The sequence below is a fragment of the Pogona vitticeps genome, chromosome 2 (assembly GCF_051106095.1).
Source record: "Pogona vitticeps strain Pit_001003342236 chromosome 2, PviZW2.1, whole genome shotgun sequence".
Lineage (NCBI taxonomy): Eukaryota > Metazoa > Chordata > Lepidosauria > Squamata > Agamidae > Pogona > Pogona vitticeps.
In genome coordinates, this window is record NC_135784.1 from 136,367,985 (window position 1) to 136,383,168 (window position 15,184).

Below are 15,184 nucleotides of genomic sequence, written 5' to 3' on the forward strand. Positions count from 1 at the left end.
TCTGTCTAAACTGATCTGAATTTATAACTCTTCCCAGCCTTATTTCCTTTGGTCAGCTCTAGCTGTACTGCTGCCCGCCCCCCCCGCCCCCAGCTTGCTGTAAGACCATCTAAGACTGCTGCATTCAACCTCGTACAAGGGGATTTTTGTCCAATATCAGGATTGTGAATTGGTAATTTGAAAGCTCGATTATTGGAGGTGTGTGTGGAGTGGGGAGACAGGCCAGAACACAGGGTCATCAGTACATCAGATACCCGATTTCAAGTACCACCCTTGTGCTGGATTGCCGAGTTGAAACATCCACCCACAGATATCCTGTAAGGCCGACTTGGGCTACGTATGGGCAATCACTGACTTGACAGGTCATGGTTGGAAACTGAACCCTTGTTATGTACCACCTACGAGCTAGAGATTTCAAAGAGGAACGAGCGAGACACAGATATGCTTGTGGGACCAGCTTTGCCTTCAGGAAAGTGAGTAGTTAAGTTTCGGGTTTCATGAAAAGGCAGTAAATTCTTAATTATTTCATTTGTTGTTGTGAATCTTTAAATAGCAGGGACAGAAAGATGTACCTATGGGATTTCCTTTTCTTTGAGTCAGGTGCCAAGATGATGTGGCCAGCCTTGGGTGGCCAAGTACCTTGACATGAAGAGGTGTCAATTGTCGCCCTGCCTCAGGCAGCAAAGTGTGCTGGATTTGCCCTGAGTGTCTTTGCCAAACAACCGATAAATAATAATCTGTTGAGATTCTACTCTCAGTCTCTCTTTTCTTCACTCTGAGGATTCCACATGAAAGTACTACACTCTCAAACCCCTCTACCACAGTGGATCTAGTAAACTGACTGGATTATCAAATACTACAGTGAGTGACCCATTCCTTTTCCTCCCTAGCCACTTTTCTCTAGCAGCTTAGACTTCTGCCAGTGAATGCATCTTATAGAATCATCAGGCTAATAAAAAAGGGTAAGAAGAGAACAAAACACGCTAGATCAAATGACATGGTTTTCTTTTATTTTTTCATTTACAATTTTCAGATTTTTGTGGAAAAAAAAGTTTTGTAATTTACCATCCTTCTCCCCACCTCCCATGTCACTTTCCAAGCAGCAAAAGACCATTTCTTTCCATTGTCAAGTACAATTTCATAAGAAAGAAAAATCCTGCCAGTGAAGGTAGTTGGGGGAGGGGGGGGTGACATGATTTTCCAAGTCTCACTTCCCAAAATTCCTACTATAGAGTTTTGGCCAATCTTTCCTGTGAACAGCAGGCACTGCATAAGGAAGAATTACGAGCAAGTCCAGGAAAACTCTTCCAATGTATTACATATATTTAATCTTCACTCTGCTAGTGATGCTGAATTTTACTCCGGAAAGAATTTGATTGTTTTTTTAGACAGAGTAGCACCCTGGTGGAATATACTGGGAACATACAGAAATCTGGCAGCATGGGTTTGGAAGGCTTCACCCAAGACAGTAGTCCTCATGGTGTATGCAGTGTGCCAACATGACAAATTGTGGTCACCTTGCGATTCTTTGCAGAAGCCTAGTGGACTCATAAAGGCGCTAAACTGGCCCAAACCTTCCAGATTCTGTTAGGCTCATCACCAGAAATCTTCAAAACTCCTAACACAAATGTTGTGGATATTCTGTTACAAGATTTGGATCTGTGGAATTATGTTGTGCATAAGTTATGGGTGGAGATGGAGGTAAGCGATTCTGCCTACCTTTACTAATTTTGCAAGCGATGCTTCCAAAACTCACCCACAGAATGTTATTAAATCACGTGAGAGTTTTAAGGTGGCTGAATTTGAATCAGAGTTGCCCAAGGTTCTCTCTGGACCACCCCCAACCAAAGCTTGGGGTGGCCTGTCTGAACAATGGCCAACAAAATGGCATCCTAAAACAGCCTTCCCCAACTGGATGTCTTCCAAATACTGTATATCTGAGTACAACTTCCACCATCATCACCACAGCACTGACTCTTCTGTTGCAGGCTGACACGATTCGTAGTCCAATGTTGCAGAGTAAGAGTGTTGTAAAGGAATGAGCCCTAATCGCTTAATAGACAGTGACAGTGTTTATGAACAATCCGTGGCATGACAATCCCACCGCAGAAGAATATTTTCAGGAATTGCCCTTTATAGGTTAGAGTGTCACCCCAGGATGTACACTGGATTAGAAGTGGGGTTGTGGGAGAGAAGGCTTTGGGAAGAAGTGCTAACCAACTCCTGTTGTACATAGGACCTCAAAGGTTTTTACAGATACCTCACCACATCACCACAGAGCCCCTTCAACTGAGCTGGAAGGGTCAAGGGGGGAATGAGACGTTCTGCCCTCACAAGTGGCCAGGGGGCCCTGACCTCCTCAGGCAGGCCAGCAGTTGAAGCATGGCCAGCATGCGTGGAGTTCTGTGGTGTCTGCATTATAAATCCCTCTTAATCTTCTTTTGTCACAATGAAAATAAATATATGTATACATACAGTATTTATAAAAAACAAGATCATTAAAAAATCAACTACTCTTTAAAATTAGCATATCTTAATACCCTCTTGATAGCATAAGCACAGGTTCTAACAGTCTACAGGCCCTGATTCAGGACAACAAACAAGTTCCGCTGAAACCTGGGAGATTTCAGGATGATACTTATGAAGTGTGAGCTTTAACAGGGTCAAGCTCCTGAGGCCTTCATTAATCTGTGGGAAAAGGGCCAGAGGGGCAAAACAGGAAACAGTGCATTAAACTACAGCAAGGTACAAGAACACCAACATTTCTTTCATTCTTTCCCCCCCCCCCCCCAAATAGTGTTCCCTTATTTTTTTTTCTCCTGACATCAAATAGTCCTTGAATAAGCCAGGAATTTATCTGCACTTTTACAGAGTTCATGGCAGCAGTTCCTGGTAGAGGGAAAATATAATTGACAGTGATCAGCCTGTAGGAGAATGAAGAAAATGAAACGTGTATCTAGGGGAGGCACAAAAACAGCATATTGCCAGAGCTACTGAGCAGTGCCCACACTCAAGTAAAACAGAACCATCAGCCTGTTCAGGGCAGCTCTTGGAGTGTTCAGTTCCGGGAGGATTGAGAAATGTGGGTTTCTCTAACAAGTTCTTCATTTTCCATTAAGACATGATGTAGACCTCCAGCAGGCTAGCCACCGCATGCATCCTGTAGAAGATGCCAAAGGGCAGGCAGATGTCCACAATGGCTGCCCACATGGGATAGCCGTAGAAGCGAAGCTCTGTCGTGTTATCAAACTGCGGCCGGGCTCCAAATGCTGGCATGATCCAGAGCTGTTTAGGAAAGAGACAAAGAGAACAGTAATGTCAGCAAGAGGAAGAGGAAATGATGAGCAGCTGGTGCAAAGAGTAGTGGAAGCCTGAAAAAGTGGATAATAAATTCCCAAGGTTTTGCAAACAGAGGTCAAGGGGGAAAAATATATAACTTGAAGCTCCTTGAATGTTGAAGGTGGTGTCCTGGAACTGTAATCCAAACACCACTTCTCAAGCTCTGATAGTGTGATGATGACCTAGTAGCTACATGCATGTGGCAAATATGTCCAGAAATCTAGATGACTATATGATGATGCTAAGGTAGAGTCAAACATGGAAACAAAACAGGACTTGCCAAGTTGTCTTGTTCCAAAGACCACAACTCCAACACAATTCCCGCCCTTTCTTTGGAATGCAGTATCCAGACATACTGGACAGTAAGTTTCACACAAATCCCATCATTCTGACATCTCTCTCCACCAGTCTTTCAGGGGACTTGCCTGTTTTTAAAAATAAGCCACATATACATGGCGCTGCATTTGTACAATGGTTAAAATGTTGAAAAATTGCGTAAGGCGTGGGGTGGGATAGGGGGAAGGTAGGTTATTGACATCTGAGTGGAAGATTGTATACTTAATCAGAATGCAGTAAGGCTCATTCTACAGTGGTACAGCGCTGTTTACTTCGACAGGCAAAATTAATATATTTCCAGTCATGCACCATTTTGATGTTACAGGAGATAGAGCTGCTGATATTCTATGCCTTTTTCTGCCCATGATTTGCTAACATATGACACAGCTTTAATTAATCTGGGACTCTCTTGATGGGTTGACGTACAACTCTTGTAATCCCACAGCCAGCAGAAAATAGCTGTCCATGGAATTATGGGAGTTGTAGTTCAACACATCTAGACTTCCCTCTCTTGGAGAAAGTTGGACTAGCAGAAGAAAACAGGGGGCCTGACAACGTTATGCCATGCATTTTCCCCTCTCTCCCAACTGCTGACAACAGTCGCCAGTTGTGAAGCCAATGGAATACTCTACCTTTTGTTACCAGATAGAGGAAAGACAGAGATGGAAGACAAATAGCAACCTCATGTCTCTTATACTCGTTTTATTAAAGGCAACAAGAGGCATGGAATGGCTGTCAGCACTCCGTCTCTAGACTTGTTTCCAGTATATGAGTCCTTGGGATGCTAGGCTATTACATATTAGAAAAATAAAAGTTATAAATGTGTTGTCAACATGTCTTTAGACAAATGACCCAGTTAAGGCAGAAGCAAATAAAATAACATACTTACAATTACATTACAGAGGAGGAGGAATAATGAGCTGTCCTTTAAGAATGTTCTCCTCCAGTTCACTTTCTTGGTAATCTTTATACACTGTGTTACTTCAGGAGGGGTTTGAATAGATACATCCGGGGGTGTAACGGGTGGTGGAATGCTTCCACTCTCAGGGACACGGAGAGATACTGCATTCAGGTTGACAAAGGTGAGTCCATAGATATCCTTCTCCCGACTGTGGGCTTTGTCATCCTTATGAACAGGCTGTCGATGGAGGCCTTCAATGATAAAGATGTTCTGGAAAGTGTGTTGGGCGATCATCAGCAAAGAATAGCTCAAGTTGAGGGCATTTATAGTGTCTCGTGGTTTACTGGCTACTGTAGCTACAATAGAATAATAAGAAATGGCATATTGTCCCAAGGCTGCACCCATCAGTAAGGCCACATCCAAAGTCCTAGTTGGGTTCTTATGACGATCCATATCCCTCTTGTCAAATCTGTAAACAATTGAGCCTCCAATGGAGGCAAGGGACATGAGGCTCAAGCAAATGATGTTGAAGATGTAATACATACTGAGCACCTGATTCGTTTTTGCTTCAGATTTGTCTTTTGAATTTATCTGAACCTCATACACAATCAGGACTCCTATGCCAGTCATCAGTATCAAGAGGCCCACAATGATGCCCAAAAAATAAGTTCTTCTGAAGAGCTTGAACTTGAGATGGTGGACATAGTTGGCATGGTGATCTATAAGGCGGCCAACGTTCTTCCACATGACGTACACCATGGCAGAAGCAAATAGACTATATTCAATATTGAAGGGATATAACCAGAAATAGCCATTCTGGAAAATCTGGCAAAGATTATTGTCACAGGGACAACTGTCTGATGGGCTGCTCCTGAACCCAGCTGCATGACAAGAAGACAAAAAAAAACTTGAGTTAGTTACAGTCCAATGATAGTTTGGTTTTAATATAATATTAGGTTTGAGTAAGAAGACGACTAAGGACTTCAATATCCATGAAATGGATGTTGAATAGCATTGAAATAATAACTGATACTTCAGAATCAGTTCCATGATCCTTTTAGTGTTCCAAGGTTCAATGAACCCTTACTCGTTTACTATACCGACATGCCTATTTAACTCAAAATGGTGTGTGTGGTGTTTCCTCCTCCCACTTTGTTCTACATGATTACTTAGGACAGGGACGGATAATGTGACAGTCCTGTTGTTGTTAGACTACAACTCCCACCAGACTTAGCCAGAACAGGTAATGGTGAGTGTGGTGAGTGATGGTGGGAGATTTAGTTCAGCAGCATCTGGAAGGCCACAAGTTTGCCATCATAGATTTAGGGCTTCCTTAAATGTTAAGATCCTCTGGGAGAGACTGGGGCCTTGTCTACACACCTGTTTTGGAGCAGGCTAAACAGGGAAACCTAGGAGGCAATGCCCAAACAAGCTGGCTAAATGCCCATCTGATCACACTCTGGGGGTGGGCTTTTGACTCACATAAGCTCCTTCTCATACTCTCCCATACTCTCCTTGCAGGGATAACCTGGAGACATCCTATACTTTAAAAGAATTTGCTTGCACCCTCCCTCCTTCCCTGAGTTAGGAAAGTCTCATGTTCAAAAAATGATGGGGCCTCGTAACTCAGTGATTCCCTCTTTCTCCTTGTATAAAAAATCAGTGAAGCTCACAGCATATGTGAAGTTGTGATTTATTCTGGATCTCTTTCTAGGAACAATGATGTGCCCACATATGCATGTGTATGTGTTTTTTTTAAACATCAAAATTGACTGTTCTGGTTCTAAAAGGCTGCAATTAATCACTTAAAATACATTTGTATTCAATTGACTTTTTAAAAAGTCATAGTAAGAGGTTTCAGTTCCTGTATTTTTTCAGTTCCTGGGTTCTTTTCAGGGAGAAGGATGGGATAAAAATATTTTGAATAATTAATTAATAAATAAATAATTCTGAAGAAAGTAGTAGCTAAACCATCTCAAGTTTTCACCAAGTTTTCATCATGTTTTGGGTAAGCTAATTCTCACTATAAGAAGGTTTCCTAAGGAATTCTTGCCACATTGATTCAGAATTACATTGCTCAAAGCTCACTATGAGCCTACCCCAGCCCCCTTACCCATTCTGTGTGTATTGTTTGCATTGGGATTCTTCGACTGAGCCTTATGCACTGACTCATCCGTTACAGCTGACATCCACACTGCCAGGTTAGTGGTTAAGGTAAGCATCAAGCCACATCTGCAGAAAAGGAAAGGATAAATAAGCACAAACTCGGTTCATCCTTGGATTAAAAAACTGTTTCTGGGATAACAAACCAATAGAATCAGCCAACCTTTTAGATCTACTGTAAGGCTGAAAGTTCTGGTAAGTATGTTTTCGAATGCTAGGCTAAAAGCCAAAAGAAGTTGGCTAAGGACTAAACCAATTATCAGTTTCAATTAAAGAAAACTAATTGAATCAATGGGACTTATATAAGGGTTGACATAACAAGTCCCACTCGTTCAGCAGGTCTACTCTAGCTCGCACTAACAATTGGATTTAATTCTCCATGATTTCAATAATTTCTATGAGGCAGCTAAAGATTAACCAAATATGAAAGGCCAGAAAAAGTCAGGGTAAAGATGTGAATTGAGCAAATACTCTTCAAGGTACTTTTGTTCCACCCCCAAAGAGGCCGAATAATTCTGGTCCCTCACCCATTCCTGGACTTGGCACTCTCTCCTTTTGGAGTAGGATCCCTCTTCATTGGGATAAAGTGGGACCCCTTATTCCCAGTGCTAGGTCCCCTCCTGACCCACTCCCACAGCCTCCCTATAAAGCAGAGAGAAGCATCCTCTTCAGAATGATCAGCCAACTATGACTCTTGAGTCTTTTAGTTCTACTTAACATGGGCAGAGCAGGTTCTTCAGGAGAAGCTGGATACCAGCTCCAAAAAAGGTAAGTGTTTGGATGAAAAGCGCCAGACCCTCCACAACAGGGGAATTTGGGATGCTGTTGTCCAAAACAGTAGAATTCCCAAGTTCTCAAATATGTACCTTCCCCAAGCCCCCCAAAACACTGCAGGGCTGGTGTGCCATATTCCAAATCCCTCCTTGCCTATTATTGCTGCAACTATTCTCATGCATAGTTATGCTGAGGTCCGGAGACTCCCAGTCGCTGTTTCACATGTAAGCCTGCAATTCAACCAGTTAGCAGAGAGCACACAAGGACTCCACTTGCGGGTCTTGATACTCACCGGGTGAGATCCAGATGTACATGGACGCAGTCTTTGGCAGACACCCAGAGAAAGTAAGTCTGGAAAGGAACAAGTATGTGTAAGATGACTTTTCTACACAAGCCAGACATTCTGCATGATAAAGAAACATAGAAATGAGGCGAAGAATAAAAATAAATGGTTGAGGAGAAGCTTGTTTACGCTTCTTATTCTATTTAACTATTTCTGTTGTTTCAGGCAGTTCCATAAAGATGATCTTGATTCTGCCTGTGCTGAATCAAACTGGACCATTTTTAGTGGAAGTCAGCTTGAAAGCAGAAAGCATGTAGGTGGAATGGTTTTCGGCCAAGAGTGCACTCTCGGAAAGCAAGGTGTAGCAGAGGCTACAGGAAAACACTAGGAAGCACCATGTTGGCTGTGACTGAACCAATTGCTTCTGACTGTCAATCTGCACACCATTATGCTGAAGCTCTTGAGTTTCCTGGCCTGGATCTAAACAGTGGTAGATTTGCTTGTGCTCATTACACTGTTTTCTATTTTCCCAGGTTTGAATGCACCTTCTAACCACCACCGCTGCCACCTACAGGTTATTAGACTTCAAACATATTGCTCCCAGTCACCCACAGGCTACTGTTCTCCAGAACAATGAAACCATCAAGACTCACCTGGATGACCACAAACACAGCCTGTACAATTGGATACATGATTTTGATGACTGACAGGCAGTGGCTGAAGCTGGAATAATAGCCCGTCTTAAATACATCCATCACCAGCGTGAGGACTGCGAACAAGACCAAGCCTCCTGTTTTTGGAAAACAAATGACATTATACCTCATTACAAACAAGTACTCCAGCTGGCTAGCTTTCTATAATCTCTCATTTAGCACAGGTACAAATTGACTGATGTTTTATACTGGTCAGGAGCAAAAGACAGTGCTGGTGTCTTATACACAATGCACAGTTTTGCTAAAACTAGAACCTTTTCAGATTTTACTGCTGCATCGAGACTCATATAAGATGAAGTAAGACATATTATATATCTTTGTCTGAAGCAAATCTGAAAACCAAATCTTCCAGGGTGAGAATGCATATCTGTAAATGGAACATCCTTAAAACCACAGCTCTTCCCAGTCCCTCTTTGTATAAGCATACTGGGGGCACACAGACAGGTATTTGTTCAACTCTTGCACAAAAGACGTGTACCACACCATTTTCTCTGTGCAAAGAAAAGACACCTGGTCCTTCCCTAGCAACAGCATGATATTTCCTGACTGTTCTGATCCTTCATCGGCCCTTCGTGCAATATTGCAAAGCACAAGGAGATCAACATTGCACTGGACCCAAGACTTAATTTGATGGTTTCTTGACCAGCTGCTCCAGCTTCACTGAATACTGATCCTAACTATGACTGTTTCAAAGTGGGTATCACTTTTTGTGTTTTCTCTCCCCGGTGCTTGTAAGAGTTGCGTAACTTACAACTGCCAACTTTTTCCTCTTGTGAAATTTGGAAAACAATTGAGATGTTTAAAAACAAACAAACACAGGTAGGTCTTGCCACCTCAAAAGCTATGCATGGGACATCCTTTTCATATATTTGTCTTATGTGAATAGTCTCCACTTGGCTATATTCTGCTTTTTTTTTTTTTTGTGTTTCCACCAAGTCATTCCTGACCCCTTACCTCTGAGCCAGATAGGTCCTGCATGGTTGTCCTTGCAAGGGATGGCATTCTGCCGTCTTGAGGTATTGAAAATGTAGAAGAGCATCCAGGCAATGGTGATCAGCATCACAATGGTGAGCATGAAAAAGACATCATAGTCATGCAGGTTTATATCTTGGAATGCCCCACCACTGACCAGAGTGCAGGCCAGCAGCACCAAGTTGACAGCTAAGAGCACAGAGAAAACTCGCCCTCCTTTCTTCCAGACTTCTTTGGGGCTGTGGGACGAGGATGAGGGGAACTTGTGGTGGTGTCCGGTGGGAGATAGCGGATCGGGCCCAAAGCTACTCTTGTCCTCCTTGTGATCAGAGCCCATAATAGAATCTTCACGTCTGATCTCACTGTCTTTCCAGATAGACAATTCGGTCATGATTCAGAAGGCTGTGACAAATTTACTGTGGTGTAAAAGCGGGGAGAGAAAGAGGAGAGAGAGCAAATATACATTACTTAATGCTAGTGGTTCAGAGGCACCTAAACAGTGGAAGTTATTTAGGGTTTGATTGTAAATTGGACTTGATCAATGTTTTCCAATCAACTCTTTCAATGAAACAAACTAGAAATACTCTATTTAGTCTCTCTCTAACCTAATTTTGTTGCTGACAACAGCTGACCATGATGACCAAACCTGTAAGGCAATGTTTCCCAACTTTAGGTCCCCAGATGTTTTTGGACTGCAGCTCCCAGAAATCCTGGACAGCACAGCGAATAGCGAAGGCGTCTGGGAGTTTTAGTCCAGGTACATCTGAGGACCCAAGACTGGGAACCACTGCTTCAAGGGAAAAACACAGTTAGCTGGCTTTTCAGACCCACTTTTATGCTAACATTTTAGTAACAGAAATGTTATTTAATGTATGAATTCCATCTACCCTTTCCCCTTCTTTCTTTTTAATTCCTTGCAGTAATGTGTTTGCAAAATATCTGCTATTTGCCTGCATTCTTAAAGCTGTATCTCCCTCCTACACCATCCCAGATTTCTGATCTAAATCCCATCATTATTACTCAAAGATTAAATAGAACTGGCGTAGTCAAGGTATGGGTTGTTTATGAGCTGCCAAATCAAACATAGCCACATACCACAATTCAACAAGTGCTTAGCATGCTTCCTAGAAAAACAACCCCTTTGGAGATAAAACAATCCTTTCCAGTACCAAGATGCACTACACAAGCTTCTTAACTCATTCACTTCATCCTCTCAATATCTTAAAGTGCAACCCTATACATGCCTGTTCAAAGGTAAGCCCTACTGAACCCCACGAGACATATTTCCTGGTAAACATGTATACAATTACAGCCATACAATTCCATGCACACTTATCTGGAGATAAGCCCCACTGAATATCATTGTATATCATGGCATTTTCTTCAAACAAATGTGGCACTGCAGGGTTACAGTTGGACCTTTTTGCTAACTTTGGCAATTTAGGATCTTGACCACAGGATGCAGAGAGATGTGAAGAACGTAATCGTAGCCAAAAGCATTTCTACCCACCTGTTTTCTGCCTGCGGGTTGATGTCTCACTGCTGCCTTTGCACGAGACGCCTCTTTCTCCAGCTTACAATTGCCCAGGAATTTATATTTTTCTGGATGCGTTTGTGATTTACACAAAGACTGACAAGGTGGCTTCATAAATATCTCAGTAAGGATCATATGATCCATTTTGTGACCTGACCTGTATTTAGGGGAAGAAAGGGTGAAAGTCAGAGATGGGATCAAAGCTACTGCATGATGAGAATGGAGAAAAGATAGGGAACTGATCATAAATCATATGCAGATTTAAAGAGAAGTTCCAAAACATTTCCTTTTAATTATTAAAAGGAACCCAGAAGCAGTAATTGGCCTTGGGCTAGGAATCCACCCGTTGGCCCTGAATCGGTCAGCAAATTCTCCTTGCTGCCATGGCTCAGCCTTTAAGAGACAGATCTCAATGGGTACAACTTTAGACACCTATCCAAACCTTGCTAGTATTTGTATATTATACACATGCATCCACCTCAGACTTCCAATAAGATGAACAAGGGGGAGGTGTCCTAGAGCAAATAAAGCCTAAGTTATCTGTGGAGGCAAAAATGACAAAACTGAGGCTGTCCTAATCTGGGCACATCGTGAAAAGGCGAGATTCTCTGGAAAACACAATAATGCCAGGGAACAACAGTTGAAGGCAACAGGAAACGATAAAGATCAAATACGAGATGACCTGGCTCCCTACGGGAAGCCACAGGCTTGAATTTACAAGAGCTGAGCAGGGCTGTTGAGGACAGGAAATTTTGGAAGGCATTCACTCATAATGTTGCCATTCTGTGCACTTCTATATTGTTATTAGATGCCACCAAGAGGTGACTTGACAGCATAGAACCACAACATACAAGCGCACAGAGACTGTTTCTATAAAAACAGTGTGAAACGGGCATCCCCTTACAGGGCTGGCCTTACTAGAGCTGCTGCACGGAGGTGTGGTGAAATACTGTGTGCCTTCACCAGTGCTGGATCATTCAACTGTGCTTCTGTACATGGAAAGGGGTGGGGGAGAGAGAGCAAGATCTTGTCTTTTTGCCCTAGGCCTTCATCTGCCTGCCCGTCCTCCCAGCTGCAATGGCGACTGGGCCACTGCAGACACTAAGCGATCAGGCTTGGCAGCAATGGCTACAAAAATACAGACACACCTGTGAATTCATGTAACCTGTACAGCCCTCACAATCTGATGTCATCATGACTCCATCCTATAAAGTTTAGAGATTTGTAGTACGACACAGTACATAGAATTCTCTGCTAGAGCGCTCTAAAACACCCACCTGAAGAAGCAGACCATTTTAAGTCTCTTACCAAACTACAAAATCTAGGATTCCATAAAATATAGCAGAGCCCAAGCTCACATGGCTGAAGTGCCAGGATTGTTTAACTCCATCCCAGCTTCTCTCTTGTTTAGTATTAGCATATTGTTGCAATCTATCTCTTCCAAAGTATTTAAATGTGGTTCGTTTCTGAACGGGCGATTAAGAATTAACTCAGTAAAAGACCTGCTCTCGATTTCTTCATAGGACACAATCTGGCGGCAAACATTTTTGGACCCTCCTTTCTTTTTTTGGGGGGGGGGCGTTTGCTGGCTATGGAACTACCATGATGAGCACCTACCCATAGTACCAAATGCATCACAACACAACTGCAGCCATAGCAGGTGAAACGGTATCAAACTGCTATAACTATTTACCTTAAATACTGTTAACGAATGCAAAATCTTCCTTCACAGAAAGGCTAGGATGGAGGAGATCCACATTCAAATCCTCACCCAACCATGAACGTTCATTCAAGTCCAGCACACAAGCACATGATGACGAAAAGTTGGCAGCCAAACAAGAAAGAAAAAAAAGGGGGGGGCCTTGTTCCTGTCCTTTTAACAGCAACTTGACATGCAAACACCAGCAACTGAAGCTTTTTTATGGAATTAAGATAATTATCACCTGCTAATGCTAATTGCAAGGCCAGCCATGGTAAAAGCCACAACTTGCAGAGCAGGCTTTTAAAAGTGGAAAAAACGATTTCCATTTCTTTACAAAGAATACTTTTGGTGGGAAGCATTTGAAACACCACTGGTCGGGCAAACTATGTTCCTGTTAATTCCCAGAGCCTTTTCATCAACATTGCCGGGTTTTGAGTAACTGAGATACTGAGAAAGCCAACAAGATGTCCATTCCCTTCCATTACATTTCTGTTTCTTAAGGAAACTGCATAGGGGCTGGGCGAGGTGGAAATAACCAAGCAACTTTGATCTAGTATGCTATTGCTCCCCGCAACACCCCCCACACCACCTAAAACCCAGATCTTTAACATACACTATTGTTATGCAGAGCTGGCCAACATGACCCTAGGGTGGAACCTCTTCTATAGCGATCCCTAGTTCTTTATTTTCCGACAGGCTATTTCCATAAGCAGATCAATAAACGCTAGCTTTCCTGAGGCAATTCTTCTTAACACCTGACAAAGTCAATTCGGAGCCAGCCCCCTTCTGATGAACAGCTGAAGAAGGTAGTCTAAGAAGTAACAGATGGGGAGACCGCATTGTTTGCCACTATTAAACAGCGGGAGGGGCACTGAATCTTCCTAATTAAAAGGACAATCAGTCACTTTTGGAACAAAGTCTGAAAGGAAGCAGCTGATTTTTCTCTTCAGAGGAGAATTTATCGCGGGCTAACAGCCCGGGGAAAAAACCCCGAGACATTATTTGACCTTCATTATTTGAGCAACAGATGGCGCCAGAAGGCCACGTATTCTCATGAGATCTGGAAATACGGGACTGCTAGTCAGCTACGGTCTGAAATTCGATTTATATACTGTATGTTTACGTTTGTCCCTAATTTTTTAAAAAAGAACTTTTTATCAGAATTGTTACATGTGAGTTCAGCAAACAGATATTGGCAATTACAAAATAATCGGGCTAGAAAAAGCTTCCCAACGTTATTTTTGGAGACTGAAACTGGCTGGGGGAATTCTGGGAGTTGTAGTTCAAAATAGTACATTTTCAAGGTCTGTGCAGCACGGGATCTCAAAGGCTGGCATGCTTTCTATGGCATAGAGAAAAATAAGAATTGACTTGCAGTGAAATCACACTTGGGAATTCATGTTTCCATGGGTAAATCTGAGTTAACTGGCCACACAGAGAGGGGAGGAAATTGACTAAAATTCACTGAATGATGTTTGCAGCTTTTTAATGGAGCTCTCTTGATTTTCAGGAAGCACAGCCACAGGAGAACTACCTTAGTAAGCTGTAAACATGGGCTGAATCGCAATTTCCTCCTTTCACTTCTTAATTTTTCCTTCTTTTCTGCCTTCCTTGTCTAGGTGCCCTAGCACAACTGTGCTGGCACAAAGCTTTAAAAAAGAAAGAAAGAAAAGAAATGGCATTATTCTGCCCAGAGGGGATCACCAGAGAATGAAGTATGCACGTGATTCCATTCTTCTGCACCGGTTCAAGCAATCACACTGTCCAAACTGATGCAAACTGATGTGAAAAGAAATAGAAGCCCTAGTGCATGAAGGAAAAAACTATGGATTGGGAGAGAGTCCACGCTGATTTACACTTGCTTTTACATCATGCGGTAATGCAAATCAGAACATTCAAATCCTGTAACATTTCCCACATTCTATGTCAAAGTACTTGCACCCTTACCCTTGTGTCTCATTTTTTACTCTTCTCTCTGGGGTAATCTGCTAAAAGTCTAGGCTACTAATAGGGGCTATCCTTCTTCACAAAGTAATGCTCTTTAGCATCTTTGTAACTCTCATCCCCCCCCCCCAATTTAGATGTGCATCCAAGAGGGAGAGCCTTATACATCAGCGCTCATGCTCCTATTTTAATTTAAGCAAACATTCCCCGGCAAACAGTTTCTGAGTGGATACTGTGCGTACACTTTCCCCAGTGTAAGGACAGATCGGGCCAAAAGTGCAATTAGCTGAAACATGTCAAGGTGCTGTGGCCTCGATCCCCCCACCAGCTGAAGATGCACTGAATGCAGGGAGCTCATGTACTTAGATTTACATGTCCCTTCTCCATGCTGACAGCACATGCTGTCTTAGAAAGAGGTATGAAGCAGGCCTGGGAAACAGTGCCAATCTCACTCCCTAGTTCAGGGGTGGGTAAAATGCCCTACAGATGCTGTGGGACTTCAGCTGGTATCAGTTCTAGCTGA

The 15,184-nt window shown here is 42.7% G+C and overlaps 1 protein-coding gene across 4 annotated transcripts in view; it reads right to left on the reverse strand.

Moving 5' to 3' along the window:
- Positions 1 to 993: 993 nt before the first annotated feature.
- OTOP2 (otopetrin 2) overlaps positions 994 to 15,184 on the reverse strand; it is a 57,674-nt gene continuing 43,483 nt past the window's right edge. For 2 of the 4 annotated variants that reach the window (XM_072990575.2, XM_020806304.3), the window contains exons 2-8: positions 10,992 to 11,172; positions 9,464 to 9,897; positions 8,450 to 8,586; positions 7,806 to 7,864; positions 6,690 to 6,808; positions 4,565 to 5,457; positions 994 to 3,285 (exon numbers count right to left, since the gene is read on the reverse strand). In XM_072990575.2, the coding sequence (XP_072846676.1) occupies positions 3,115 to 3,285; positions 4,565 to 5,457; positions 6,690 to 6,808; positions 7,806 to 7,864; positions 8,450 to 8,586; positions 9,464 to 9,872 (1,788 nt within the window). In that variant the 5' untranslated portion in view covers positions 9,873 to 9,897; positions 10,992 to 11,172 and the 3' untranslated portion in view covers positions 994 to 3,114. Of the gene's footprint in view, positions 3,286 to 4,564; positions 5,458 to 6,689; positions 6,809 to 7,805; positions 7,865 to 8,449; positions 8,587 to 9,463; positions 9,898 to 10,991; positions 11,173 to 12,292; positions 12,413 to 12,708; positions 14,890 to 15,184 lie in introns of those variants that run through there. The other 2 variants (XM_020806302.3, XM_020806305.3) reach the window with 2 other exon arrangements.